Source organism: Lissotriton vulgaris, chromosome 10 (assembly GCF_964263255.1).
Source record: "Lissotriton vulgaris chromosome 10, aLisVul1.2, whole genome shotgun sequence".
NCBI classification, from domain to species: domain Eukaryota; kingdom Metazoa; phylum Chordata; class Amphibia; order Caudata; family Salamandridae; genus Lissotriton; species Lissotriton vulgaris.
In genome coordinates this window covers 1,095,802,826-1,095,817,001 of record NC_141698.1, presented here as the reverse complement: position 1 = coordinate 1,095,817,001, position 14,176 = coordinate 1,095,802,826, and the positions used below count along the sequence as shown (strand labels likewise).

Here is a 14,176-nt window from a genome sequence, read left to right as displayed (position 1 = left end):
GCAACTGCGGCATTGGGTTTCCTCGTGGGAGATGCAACAGGTGGCTACCCGCCCATTCACCCCCTTTGAGTGGCTGGTCCGCTCCTTGGATGAATCAAAGGGCCTCATATCTCGGATTGACCTGACCCCAGGTCACTCCCCACGCCGCTCGACCCTCTGGGACCCGAGGGCTGACGAGAATTTGCCGCTGGTGTGCCCTGGGTCTTTGCATTCCGGTAGATTGTTGTTGCTCCTGTACTGTCTTTATTTTTTACTGTTTTCCTATTTTTGGTTTCTTGCGCTCCCTGTGTGCCCCTGCCCCTCTGTGCCCCACCGCTCCCCGCTTCCCGCCGCTATTCCCCCGCGGCCTCGCCCCCTTTTTCCTTCGATACCCCTGCCTGCCCATTGGCCGCCCGCTTCCGCCTCCCCACTGCCCCTCCCTCCCACTGGGCCTCTTAAGGAGGTCGCGCGGCGCAGGTGAGCATGATCTGACCCCAGGCCACTCCCCATGCCGCTCGACCGTTTGGGACCCGAGGGCTGACGAGGGTTCGCCGCTGGTGTGCCCCGAGTCTTTGCATTCAGTTGGGTAAATTGTTGTTGCTCCTGTACTGTCTTTATTTTTTACTGTTTTCCTATTTTTGGTTTCTTGGCGCTCCCTGTGTGCCCCTGCCCCTCTGAGCCCCACCGCTCCCCGCTTCCCGCCGCTGTTCCCCCGCGGCCTCGCCCCCTTTTTCCTTCGATACCCCTGCCCGCCCATTGGCCGCCCCGCTCCCGCCTCCCAGCTGCCCCTCCCTCCCACTTCGCCTCTTATGGAGGCTGCGCAGCGACCGCACAGCGGACGCGCAAAGCAGGCGAGCCGCTGGTGCGCCGAAGGCGAGCCAAAGGCAAGCCCGTCTGTGCCCGTCCGCGCCTGGACCGCGCACAGCGCCGGAATCCCTGGCCCCAGCCGATGCCTGGGCACCTGACTGAGGTACGACACCGCCACCCTTATCGCACTCAACACTGGACGAACTGCCGCCTGCCACCGAGCCACCCCGAGGCGCACCCACGGACCCTTCACCTGCCAAGCCTGCAAATTCACCTGCCTCCGAACCTGCACCCCGCCCACCGAACACAGCAACGATAACAACAACCACCTCAAGTGCATCCTCCAACACCCGCTCCGTCCACAAACACGCCATCGAACTCTGGGAACTCCTCGATACAACAGCACCAGACGTCGCCTTCCTCACGGAAACCTGGATGAACGCCTCCTCGGCCCCCGACATCGCCATAGCCATCCCGGACGGCTACAAAATCACCCGGAAGGACCGTGTCTACAAAACTGGAGGAGGAATCGCCATAGTCTACAGGAACACCATCAGCGTCACGACCAACGCCGAAGACACACTCATCGCCACCGAACACCTACAATTTCAGATCCACACCAACCCCCAGACCACCCTCAGAGGAACGCTCATCTACAGACCCCCGGGCCCACAGACACAATTCAGCTAAACCTTCGCCGACTTCATCAGCCCGCACGCCCTAGCCTCACCAGAGTACATCCTCCTAGGGGACCTGAACTTCCACCTGGAGAAAAACAGCGACAACAACACCTCCACCCTGCTCGGCAACCTCGCCAACCTCGGACTCAAGCAACTGGTGGACACGCCCACCCACCTCGCTGGCCACACACTCGACCCCATCTTCTCCGCCAGCAACCACGTCTCCTTCAGCCACTCCACCAGACTACACTGGACCGACCACAGCTGCATCCACTTCACCTTCAAGAAAACCACATCCCCCCACAACACTCTACAGATCCCCCGCAGATGCTGGAGCAAAGTCACCACAGACCAGCTGACCGTATCGCTGAGCCAGAACCCTCCTGTCGACACTCCTGACACCAACAACACAGCACAAAATCTCGCACAGTGGATCACCAACTGCGCCGACGACCTCGCTCCACTTAAGAAACCCCCAGGCAAGACTAGCAACAGAAAAACCTCATGGTTAACAGACGCCCTCAAAATCGCAAAGAAATTATGCCGAACCCTCAAAAAAGCTTGGCGCCACAAACGGACATCAGAAAACATGACAGCCCTCAAGAGTGCCACCCGCGAATACCACCAGATGATCCGCACCACCAAAAGGACATCGTTCAAAGAGCGGCTGGACAACAACACCCACAACAACAAGGAACTCTTCAGCATCGTCAAAGAGCTCTCCAACCCCAACGCCAGCAACGACTTCACACCGTCGCAAGACCTCTGCAACTCCCTCGCCACTTTCTTCCACTGCAAGATTGCAGCTATACACAACAGCTTTGGGCCCCAGACTCCACATCCAGCCACCAAATCCACGACCCCCACCACCAGCCTCAGCGCTTGGAACCCCATCAGCACTGGAGACACCACCCACGTCATGAACACCATCCACTCGGGCTCCCTTTCCGACCCATGCCCTCATCATATCTTCAACAAAGCCGACACCATCATCGCACCCCACCTCCAGAACGTCATCAACAGCTCCTTCACGTCAGCCACATTCCCTGAAAGCTGGAAACACTCAGAAATCAACGCCCTTCTGAAGAAACCAACAGCGGACCCTAAAGACCTCAAGAACTTCCGCCCCATCTCTCTTCTCCCCTTCCCAGCTAAAGTCATTGAGAAAACCGTCAATAAACAGCTGACTGCATTCCTCGAAGCAAACAACTCGCTCGACCCATCCCAGTCCGGATTTCGAGCCAATTACAGCACCAAGACCGCCCTCATCGCAGCCACCGATGACATCAGGACCCTGATGGACAACGGAGAGACAGACGCTCTCATCCTCCCTGACCTCTCGGCAGCCTTTGATACCATCTGCCACCACACCCTAATAACCCACCTCTACAACACTGGGATCCAAGGAAAGGCCCTGGACTGGATCACATCGTTCCTCTCCGACAGAACACAGAGAGTCCGCCTCCCTCCCTTCCGCTCCGAGGCCACCAAGATCATCTGCAGCGTACCCCAAGGCTCCTCACTCAGCCCAACCCTCTTCAATATCTACATGAGCCCCCTCGCCCGCAAACATTAACATCATCTCCTACGCCGACGACACCCAACTTATACTCTCCTTCACCAAAGACCCATTCACCGCCAAAACCAACTTCCAGGACGGAATGAAAGATCTCGCAGAATGTCTGAAGCACAGCCGTCTGAAGCTCAACTCGGACAAGACGGAGGTCCTCATCCTCGGACAATCCTCATCTGCCTGGCACGAATCCTGGTGGCCGGCGACGCTGGGCACTGCACCAACACCCACGGACCACGCACGCAACCTGGGTTTCATCCTGGACTCCTCCCTCACGATGACCAAGCAAGTCAACGCAGTCTCGTCCGCTTGTTTCAACACCCTGCGCATGCTTCGAAAGATCTTCCGGTGGATCCCCACCGAAACCAGAAAGACGGTCACCCAGGCCCTCGTCACCAGCCGACTGGACTACGGGAACGCCCTTCACGCAGGAACCACAGCCAAACTGCAAAAACGCCTTCAGCGCATACAGAACTCCTTCGCACGACTCATCCTCGACATCCCTCGCCACAGCCACATATCCGCCCACCTGAGAAACCTGCACTGGCTCCCTGTTAGCATGAGGATCACGTTCAGGCTGCTCACCCACGCACAGAAAGCGCTCCACAACATGGGCCCCGAATACCTCAACAACCGCCTCTCGTTCTACACCCCTACGCGCCAGCTCCGGTCCACCAGCCTCGCCCTCGCCACCGTCCCACGGATTCGCAGAACCACCACCGGAGGAAGATCGTTCTCCTACCTGGCAGCCAAGACATGGAACTCCCTCCCCGCACACCTACGACTGACCCAGGACAATCTCACCTTCAGGAAACACCTCAAGACCTGGCTCTTCGAGCAATAGCAGCATCCCTCCCCCCTCCCCACAGTGCCTTGAGACCCTAACAGGTGAGTAGCGCGCTCTACAAATGTATTGATTGATTGATTGATTGATTTACCAGATCCTACAACACCCCCTGGAAACGCCTTCCCATCCATACCAAAGTCAATGGCAGTTGACGTCTACCGCGGAAATCACGCCTCTGCAGTGGAACCACCTATGGCAAGATATCCCCAAGGTATATCGCAGTATTCCGTAGCAAGAAAATGCATACAAAATCATGACACAATGGTACTATATGCCCACTCGATTGCACAAGATGTTTCCTGCCTCTTCTCCCTTGTGCTGGAGGTGTTCAACTGCATCTGGAGATTTCCTACACCTTTGGTAGGCCTGCCCAGTCCTGTCTCTGTTCTGGAAGGAGGTCCTGAGCCATATTAAAATGGTGTTGGGGTTCCCCCTCCCTGAGCCACAAGCACGATCCTTTTGGGTGTCAAACCTGCCAGCTTAAAGGCGCTCACCCGCAATGATTGGATTTTAGCACTTCACATGCTTGGGGCTGCTAAGCAGCTTATTTTTTTATTTTTAAAAAAATATATTTTTATTAAGATTTTCTTTGCACACACAGCGAAACACAGAAGCACAAAAAGCAAACTACAACACTAATAATCAGAAACCATAATCATAATACATTGCAGGCCAGAGACAATACACCTGAGAGAAAGAAAAAAAACAAAATACCAAAAAGCACCTGCAGGAAGTACAAATACATAGTCATCTTTGCACCATACGAACAATTGTTACTTACCTGTAAACAGGTGGTTCTCCAGTATTGGTGACTTTCATAGATTCACATGCTTGAATATTCCCCGTCGTCGAAGTGGGAGTCCCACGGTACATAAAATAGCAATAATGCTAATATATATATATATATATGTAATATCATAATACATAATAAAACAGATAAAATATACACTGAAAAACCTCAACAATGGTTCCTACATAGGAATGCATTAGAGAGAGAAAACTCATTTGCAACATATCAGTGTCATTATGTTAGTCCAAACTGCAGCCAATGAGGCTCAAGCACCCTCTAGAACCTTCTCCTCAGAAGCTCAAGCCCTCAGATTTTCGTAGCACAAGTAATAAAAGAGTATGAGAAAAGAGCCTCTGAGGGGAGGAGGGAGGGTCGCATGTGAATCTATGAAAGACACCAATACTGGAGAACCACCTGTTTACAGGTAAGTAACAATTGTTCTTCTCCAGTATTAGGGGTGTCTTTCATAGATTCACATGCTTGAATAGAATAGATGCAAAAACAACAAGTGATGGACTGAATGTGGATCAATGTCACACACTCCCCCAGTCAAAAGATCTGGGCCAAAATCCATCGTTTTTTTTGCACTCCACACCACCCTGGGTTAGACAATGGCGATATGCAAATCAGCTCTGACCCTGTTGCCCCATGGGAACAGTCCAGTCCGAACTACAAAAGCCATGTCCTTCCCAGAACGGAATCAAGCATCCGAGGACCGGACCGGTTTCGAGGTAACACCTCTCATCAGCCCGGCTAGCTTGACTCCAAGTGGTGTGGAGTGCCTGGGACCCACGTCTGGGCATCCTCAGCGCACTTAGGGCGGCAATTGCAAAAACAACAAGTGATGGACTGAATGTGGATCAATGTCACACACTCCCCCAGTCAAAAGATCTGGGCCAAAATCCATCGTTTTTTTGCACTCCACACCACCCTGGGTTAGACAATGGCGATATGCAAATCAGCTCTGACCCTGTTGCCCCATGGGAACAGTCCAGTCCGAACTACAAAAGCCATGTCCTTCCCAGAACGGAATCAAGCATCCGAGGACCGGACCGGTTTCGAGGTAACACCTCTCATCAGCCCGGCTAGCTTGACTCCAAGTGGTGTGGAGTGCCTGGGACCCACGTCTGGGCATCCCCAGCGCACTTAGGGCGGTAATTGCAAAAACAATTGCAAAAACAACAAGTGATGGACTGAATGTGGATCAATGTCACACACTCCCCCAGTCAAAAGATCTGGGCCAAAATCCATCTTTTTAAACCCAGATCTTTTGACTGGGTGTGAGTGTTTGATTGGTTCAGATGCTCAGTCCATACCACCCCATTTTGTACCGCTTTTGGCCACCATAAGTGTGGCAGGGTATGCTCAGACGTGAGTCCCTTGCTCACTTTGCCACTGGATTCAAGCAAGCCGGGCTGAAGACGGCTGGAATGCCAGAAACCGGTCCTCGGAAGCTTGTTTCCGGTCCAGGGAAGGCATGGCTTGGCAGTTCGGGCTGGACTGTTCCCATGAGGCACAGGGTCAGACTGATTTGCATATAGCCATGTCTGAACTGGGGTGGCAGAGTGGGCTAAAGAACGGTGATGGATTAAACCCAGATCTTTTGACTGGGTGTGAGTGTTTGATTGGTTCAGATGCTCCGTCCATACCACCCCCTTTTGTACCGCTTTTGGCCACCATAAGTGTGGCAGGGTATGCTCAGACGTGAGTCCCTTGCTCACTTTGCCACTGGATTCAAGCAAGCCAGGCTGAAGACGGCTGGAATGCCAGAAACCGGTCCTCAGAAGCTTGTTTCCGGTCCAGGGAAGGCATGGCTTGGCAGTTCGGACTGGACTGTTCCCATGAGGCACAGGGTCAGACTGATTTGCATATAGCCTTGTCTGAACTGGGGTGGCAGAGTGGGCTAAAGAACGGTGATGGATTAAACCCAGATCTTTTGACTGGGTGTGAGTGTTTGATTGGTTCAGATGCTCCGTCCATACCACCCCCTTTTGTACCGCTTTTGGCCACCATAAGTGTGGCAGGGTATGCTCAGACGTGAGTCCCTTGCTCACTTTGCCACTGGATTCAAGCAAGCCGGGCTGAAGACGGCTGGAATGCCAGAAACCGGTCCTCGGAAGCTTGTTTCCGGTCCAGGGAAGGCATGGCTTGGCAGTTCGGGCTGGACTGTTCCCATGAGGCACAGGGTCAGACTGATTTGCATATAGCCATGTCTGAACTGGGGTGGCAGAGTGGGCTAAAGAACGGTGATGGATTAAACCCAGATCTTTTGACTGGGTGTGAGTGTTTGATTGGTTCAGATGCTCCGTCCATACCACCCCCTTTTGAATAGAATAGATAGCAGTAACCTCCTTAGAAGCTGAGATTGCAATATATTCTTAACACTTGAAAAGAACAACATATAGCTTAAAAGCATTAGAAATCTCAAAAGAAATGGAGGAGGGAACAGAGGCTCACCTTATTTGAAAAGATGACGAAGCACTACTTGCCCCAGTGCGGTATCCGCTTCGTTGATAGCTTCCAAACAATAATGTCTGGTAAAGGTGTGCCTGCTGGACTATGTCGCTGCCCGACAAATCTGGTGTAGAGGCACCCCAGCAAACAACGCGGTGGATGACGCCATCGCTCTCGTTGAATGTGCCTTCACTGGACGCTGTAGAGGCCTGCCAGCCTGCTGGTGACAAAAGGATATGGCTGAAGAGAGCCATCTTGCAACTGTTTGTTTAGTCACTGAATGCCCCTTCCGCAGCTGTTCATATGCTATAAATAGCTGATCGGATTTACGGAAAGGGGTGGTCCTTGAAATGTAGAATTTTAGACAACGCTTGATGTCTAAAGAATGTAGTCGTTGTTCTGCCGGAGATTTAGGATCCGGGAAAAAAGTTTAAGAAGACAGGTTCGTTCAAATGGAAGTCAGTAGGTACTTTCGGCAAAAACGAAGGATTGGTACGAAGTGACACTCCATCTGGCTTAAACTGTAAATACGGAGGCTTGATCGTGAAAGCGTGAAGGTCACTTACACAACGAGACGATGTTAAAGCCAAAAGTAAAGCAACCTTCCAGGTAAGATACTTAATGTGTGCTCGGTGAATCGGCTCAAATGGAGGCTTCATAAGTTGTGACAATACCACGTTGAGGTGCCATGCCGGAGGAGGGCGCCTTATCGGAGGAAACTTCCTGAAAAGTCTTTTAAAGAACTGTCGGATGATTCTGGATGAACAGAGAGACGTTGAGCCATCATGGCGTTAGCGTGAGATAGCCGCCAGAAAAACTCTCAAGGTGGCATGAGAGAGACCAGACTGAGCGAGGCTCAGAAAGAAAGGCAAAAGTTGCTCTGGAGTGGAGTCAATTGGGTGAACATTGGATGCAGCGCACCAATGACAGAAACGCTTCCACTTTAGCTTATATGTCTTGATGGTTGATGGAGCTCTAGCAGACGCTAGAATGTCTCTGCATTCTTGGGGCATACTTAAGGAGGCAAATTCAACGTACTCAGGTTCCATGCCGACAATTGAAGCGTCGATGGGTCTGGATGGCAAATTTGACCGTCGTCCATCGTCAGGAGGTCCGGACGTGGATACAGATGAATGGACGTGCATTGTGACAGTAGAAGGAGTTCCGAAAACCAAGCCTGTCTGGGCCAACGTGGAGCGATCAGAATCAAGCGGCAGGGTTGCCTGCGCATCTTCCACAACGTTCTTGGCACCAACGGGATCGGTGGAAATGCATAAGCAAACAGTCCGCTCCAATCCATGAGTAGGGCATTTCCGCTGGACTCTGGATGAGGATGCCAACTTGCGAAAGATTGGCACTTCCGATTCACTGGGGTTGCAAAGAGGTCTATCCTGGGATGACCCCATCGGCGGAACACCAGGTCTAGAGTTGGTTGATGCAACTCCCATTCGTGAGTGGATGACACGGACCTGCTCAGGGAATCTGCCAGTATGTTGGATACCCCCGGCAGATGGACTGCCATCAAAGAAATGTTGTGACGAAGTGCCCATTCCCAAATTTTTTGAGCTAGACGAGACAGTGGCTGAGATCGTGTGCCGCCCTGTTTGTTCATGTAGTGCATGCTGGTGGTGTTGTCTGTTTGAACCAGCACCGACTCCCCCTGCACTACGGGCAAGAATGCTTTGAGCGCTAGGAAGATTGCCATCAACTCCAGCCGATTGATATGCCAGGTTCGCTGAATCGCCGTCCATTTGCCCTTGATGGAAAGGTCCAGGAGATGAGCACCCCAACCTTCCATGGACGCATGCGTGGTCAATGTCAGATCCGGAGACTGGGCAAGGAAATAAATCCCTTCGTCTAGATTAGCTGGTTGTTCCCACCAGAGCAGACTGGTCTTCATGCGGGGTGTGACCGTCACTTGATCGTTGAACGACCCCGACACTTGACGCCATTGCAGGTCCAATTCCTCCTGTACAGGACGGGTACGTAACCTGCAATTTGGGATCAGTGCGATACAAGATGATGCCATCCCCAGAAACGATTTTAACATTCGCACAGAAACTGACTGCTTTGACTTGACGATTGAGACCAGATGAACTATCTTCTGGCGCCGTTCGATGGAGACGAAGGCTTTTGACAAGTTTGTGTCTAGGATTGCTCCGAGGAAGTTCCTTTTCCGCAGAGGTGTGAAGTGTGACTTCTCCACATTGATGGTCAACCCTAGAGACTTGAACAGGTGTTGGCATAAATGTGTGTCGTGAGCCAACTGTTGCGAGGATTGGGATTTTAGAAGACAATCGTCCAGGTAAGGAAATATCTGAACTCCCTGAAGACGCAGATGAGCCATGACCGGAGCCAGAACCTTCGTGAAGACACGAGGAGCTGATCGGAGGCCAAAAGGTAGGACTCTGAACTGATAGTGAATGTGACCCACCTTGAATCTCAAGTATTGCCGATGTTGATGGATAATTGGCACATGAAAATAGTCTATTGTCGTTAAGAAATCTCCGCTGCAGAGAAGTCATAAGACTTCCGATAACGTCAACATGCGGAAAGATTGTTGTTTGAGGAATAGATTGAGAGCTCTCAAGTCCATAATGGGTCGCCACTCGCCCGTCTTTTTTAGAATGAGGAAAAACCTTGAGTAGAAACCTTTCCCTCGCTGAGATACAGGAACCACTTCGACTGCACCCTTTGTTAATAAAAGAAGAACTTGATGTTGCAGTTCCTCTAGATGGGGAGGTGGCGGGCCCGAAGGCGGAGAATGTGGAGGAAACTCTGTGAACGCCAAGGCATGACCCTTGCGCACAATGTCCAAAACCCATTGGTCTGATGTTATCAAAGACCACTGGGAGTAAAACTGCGAGATTCGCCCTCCAACTTTCTGCTGAACTTGAAAGTCATTGACGTTTGTTGTTGTTGTTGGATCCTCTATAGTTAGTCTTTCCTCTATTGGGCTTGGAGTGTTGCTGACGAGAAGATTGCTGGTTTGAGTAACGCTGATTCCCCTGATTGTACTGGCGGTACTGTGATTGTCCTCCTCGTGAAAAATTGGACAGGTGCCCCGTCCACGTGCTCCACGAAAAGGCTGCTTCTTGAACTGTAAGGACCAAGCAACTTTGCCGTGTCGGTATCTTTCTTTATGGACTCCAACGACTCATCGATGTGAGAACCAAACAAAGACTCTCCGTCATCCGGCATGTCAAGTATTTTTGACTGGACCTCTTGTCGGAACGACGTGGATTTCAGCCAACCCTGGCGTCGGAGCGCCGCAGCACTGGCAAGGATACGGAAGGCAGTACCCGCAACGTCCACAGCATAGTCAATTATTTCCTCTGAAGCCCTTTGCCCTTCTTGAAGGATCTGGTGCGCTTCCGCTCTGGATGTTTCCGGAATTAACGCAATCAGCACGGAAATGTCTGACCACATTTGTCGGTTGAAACGACCTAAAATGGCCAAAGCATTAGCGGCACGGGCTGAAGTAGATGCCATGGACGAAAACTTTTTCCCAATTGCATCCAAACGTCGACCCTCTCTATCAGGAGGGGAAGTGATAGGAGCTGCCGGGTTACGCGCCCGACGCTGCGCTGCCTGAGTCACTACGGAATCTGGCTTAGGATGCGAGAGCAAACAGGCAGGCGAGCCCGCTGGGGCCTTATATTTCTTTTCCTATCGAGGAATTTGAGCAGGCAAGGAGTTAGGAGCCTGCATGATCTTCATTCCCTCCTTCCAAACAAACTCGATAATTGGTATGGTATGGACCTGCTTATAAGGCTGGTTCTTAAAATCATAAAGAAAGCAGTCTTCCTTTTCGCTGCACTCTAGGTAATTTGAAGCGGTCTGCCGCTTTATCCATCAATTTATGGAAACTAGCGATGTCAACCGGAGGTTAATCACTGGAATCGCCCTGTTGTGGCGAGGGTGTCTGTATTCGATAGTCATCGAATTCTGCCATATCTGGATCCTGTTCATCATCTGTATCTTGATTAACTTCCCCTTCCTCTCTTTCCGGCTCTGACTCATCATCCACATCTCGTTGTGAATTAGTGGGGATAGCTGGACATGGCTCTTCTGATGGAGTAGCCTGCCTCGGAGGAGTTTGCTGAGGCTGAAAAGATATTGTGGTCTCAGAGGTAACATGTCCCGGAGTACCCTGGGGGGTAGGAGGAAATCTCTTATTGTAATCATCCAACATATGTTGGAGGTTGGAAAATAGCGATACTGGAAAAGTCGCCATACGAACCTGCACATATTGTTCTTCTTGCTGGGCTACAGCCTCATCCTCATCCTCTTCAGAACTAGTGTCCTGACACTTGATAATCAAATCCGATGGACTTTGAGCATCACCATAAACAGTGTCGTCCGCAACGGATTCCGTTTCATGGTCTGTTATGAACAATGGAGAAGGTGGCTGAAGAGTAGGAGTTGGCAATTGGAGAGCAGAATCCTCAACATTGCTGACAGAAGACTCCGTAATGACTGTAGGGGCTGAAATGTCCAAAGGCACTAAGGGCATATTGGCGAAGGACAGTGATCCTGTAGTGGATGCTGCGTCCTCTTGCTGTGTCCCTGAAGGTAAAGGTAAAGCTGTCGTCGACACAGCCGTTGACGTAGATATTTGAACTGGAGCAGTCATCGACGACGATGATTTAGAAACAGTCGTCGGAGACGGTGATGTCTTGGATGAATTCGTCGACGTCGAATGCTTTGATACAACCGTCGACGGTGTTTTCGTGGACGGGATCGTCGTCGAATCCTTGGATGATATCTTCGCCGTCGACGAAGCTGTCGTCGACGAGCTGGTCCACGGGGTCTTCGACGTCGATGGGGTCTTCGCCGTCGACGGAGTCTTCGCCGTCGACGGAGTCTTCGCCGTCGACGGAGTCTTCGACGTCGACGGAGTCTTCAACGTCGACGGAGACTTCGCCGTCGACGGGAACTTTGCAGTCGACGGGATCTTCGACGTCGACGGAATCGTCGACGTTGGCTTCTTCGTCGACGATAAAATAAGAATCGTCAATGAGACTGAAGAGGTAGAGGCTTTCGTAGTCGTGAAAGCCGTCGACGATAACCTCGTCGACGACGACGACGTCGTTGTGACAGTAGTCGTCGACGAAGCCACAGCAGCCAATCTCGTCGATGGAATGGTCGTCGACGAGCCCGTCGACGACCGCGCTGTCATAAGTGTAACAACACTTATAGAGGCTGGAAAAGACGCCTGAGAGCCAGGTCTCGTGGGCGTAGACACAGCAGTCATAGTAGCAGTAGGTTTTACTGGAGCTACAGTTAAGGCCAGATTTTTCTTCTTTAGAAAAGGAGATGGTAACTCCTGAACACTGCCACGCTTGGAAGCCACAGTAGAGGGACCTGACTGGAAACTTTCTGCGTCTGACAAAACTGCGTCCTTATCCTGAAGGCGCTTCAGCCATAACAGAAGACGACTGTGGAACGGAAGCGGCACATACCTCTCTACAGCGATGTCCGAGCGCGGGGGTCCTGTCCCCCGCGCCCGGTCGATTAACATCTCGGTCACCCAGGACTCCTTCTCTTTCTCGTCCCCTGCAGGTACCGACACCCGAGCTTGAAGGACCGGAAACACTCGCCAGCGATCCCGGAAGCGGAAACAGGACGACCCCGAACGACCCGGAAGCACCCGCCCCTGACCCCGGAAGTGGTCGGACAGACAACAAGCCGGAAGATAGAAAAAGCCCCGAGGACGAAGGAGAGGCGTTCGGAGCAACCGACTCGTGGCAGGAGGCAGCAGAGAGCGACGAACCCCCGACAGAGAGCGGCGCAGCACGGCTAGACCGAAGCGAGGACGAGGACGTCTGGACGGAGGACTGGTGGCGTCCTCAGGAGGTGGCTGGAGAGCGGCCGCAACTCGGACGAGAGTTGCGGCGGGGCACGTGAGTACACGTCACCCTTTCTCAGTGCCCCCTCCTGTATATAGAGTTGTATATAGAGTTGTATATAGCGTAGGATTCACGCGCACAGAGACACTGTATATTTATCCCCTTTTTCACGCGCACTGTATAAAGCCCGAGCACTGCCCAGCACCTGGCACCTCTCTTCCCTCCCCTCTCTTCCTTGCCTCTTCCACCTCCCCTTACCATCCCTCCCTCACCGGCACTCTTTCGTAAACCTCTCACTCCCGGGTGTAGGTGGAAGTATTCCGACTGTTTTGCTCGGACTAAAGCCCTTACGCTTCTCTCCTTTTCCAAGCCTCCGAGGAGTCCCAGTACCATACCGAGGAGACTACTGGTGAAAAAGGAGAAGCAGGACTTGATCCACAAACCACCTCGTCGAGCCTGGTCATCAGCCAAGTCAACCAACCCTACCTTCATTGTGACTTTGTGCATCTGTTCATCTGTTGAATAAAAACCTCAGACATAGCTCACTATATTCGGCCTCCCCACCTGTTATTCCGGTCCGCCCGTTCCCCAAGTCCACAAGTGGTGTCAGAAGTGGGATATCCCGGAGGCATGGAGGCCGCAGTCAAACAACTGGCAGAATGCCAGGAGCAACTGGGGAAGATGATGGAGAGGTTCCTCAAGACGGCTGAAGACGATCGGGACAGCTACATGACGTACTGAAGGGCCAGGGTACCGCGCAGGACCAAGCCCTCGAGAAACTCACAACTGTTATGGGGCAACAAAGACCCGTCACCTCCCTGCCCTCAGTCGTATTACAGAAGTACGTTCCCGGAGAGGACCCCGATTACTTCTTCACGAACTTTGAGCGCCTAGCCCAGGCGGCTGCCTGGCCCGAAAACCGGTGGGCCACTACCTAGGTCCCCTATTTTTTTTAATTTTTTTTTTGAAAACCTTTATTTATCGTAAACATAGTACACAGCGTCTGCCTAAAACCACTGCGGGCCGGCCGCTATGACACTGTAAAACATTCCAAGTGACCTTGCGCTGCAATAGATGACTGAAGTAACAACACTACGATATACTGGCAAGGAACCACAGGAAAAGGATAAAGAGGGTTTCATTTTGTAATTTTGGCGAATCGTCCTAAAGTCAGACCGGGTAGCTGAGAGGGCG

The 14,176-nt window shown here is 52.1% G+C and overlaps 1 protein-coding gene across 1 annotated transcript in view; it reads right to left on the bottom strand.

The window, feature by feature from the left end:
* Window positions 1-9,404: 9,404 nt before the first annotated feature.
* Window positions 9,405-14,176, bottom strand: part of LOC147689374 (uncharacterized) — a 29,457-nt gene continuing 24,685 nt past the window's right edge. The window contains exon 2 of the mRNA XM_086940077.1: window positions 9,405-12,571. Coding sequence (XP_086796203.1) covers window positions 11,020-12,387 — 1,368 coding nt within the window. The 5' untranslated portion in view covers window positions 12,388-12,571 and the 3' untranslated portion in view covers window positions 9,405-11,019. The remainder of the gene's footprint in view (window positions 12,572-14,176) is intronic.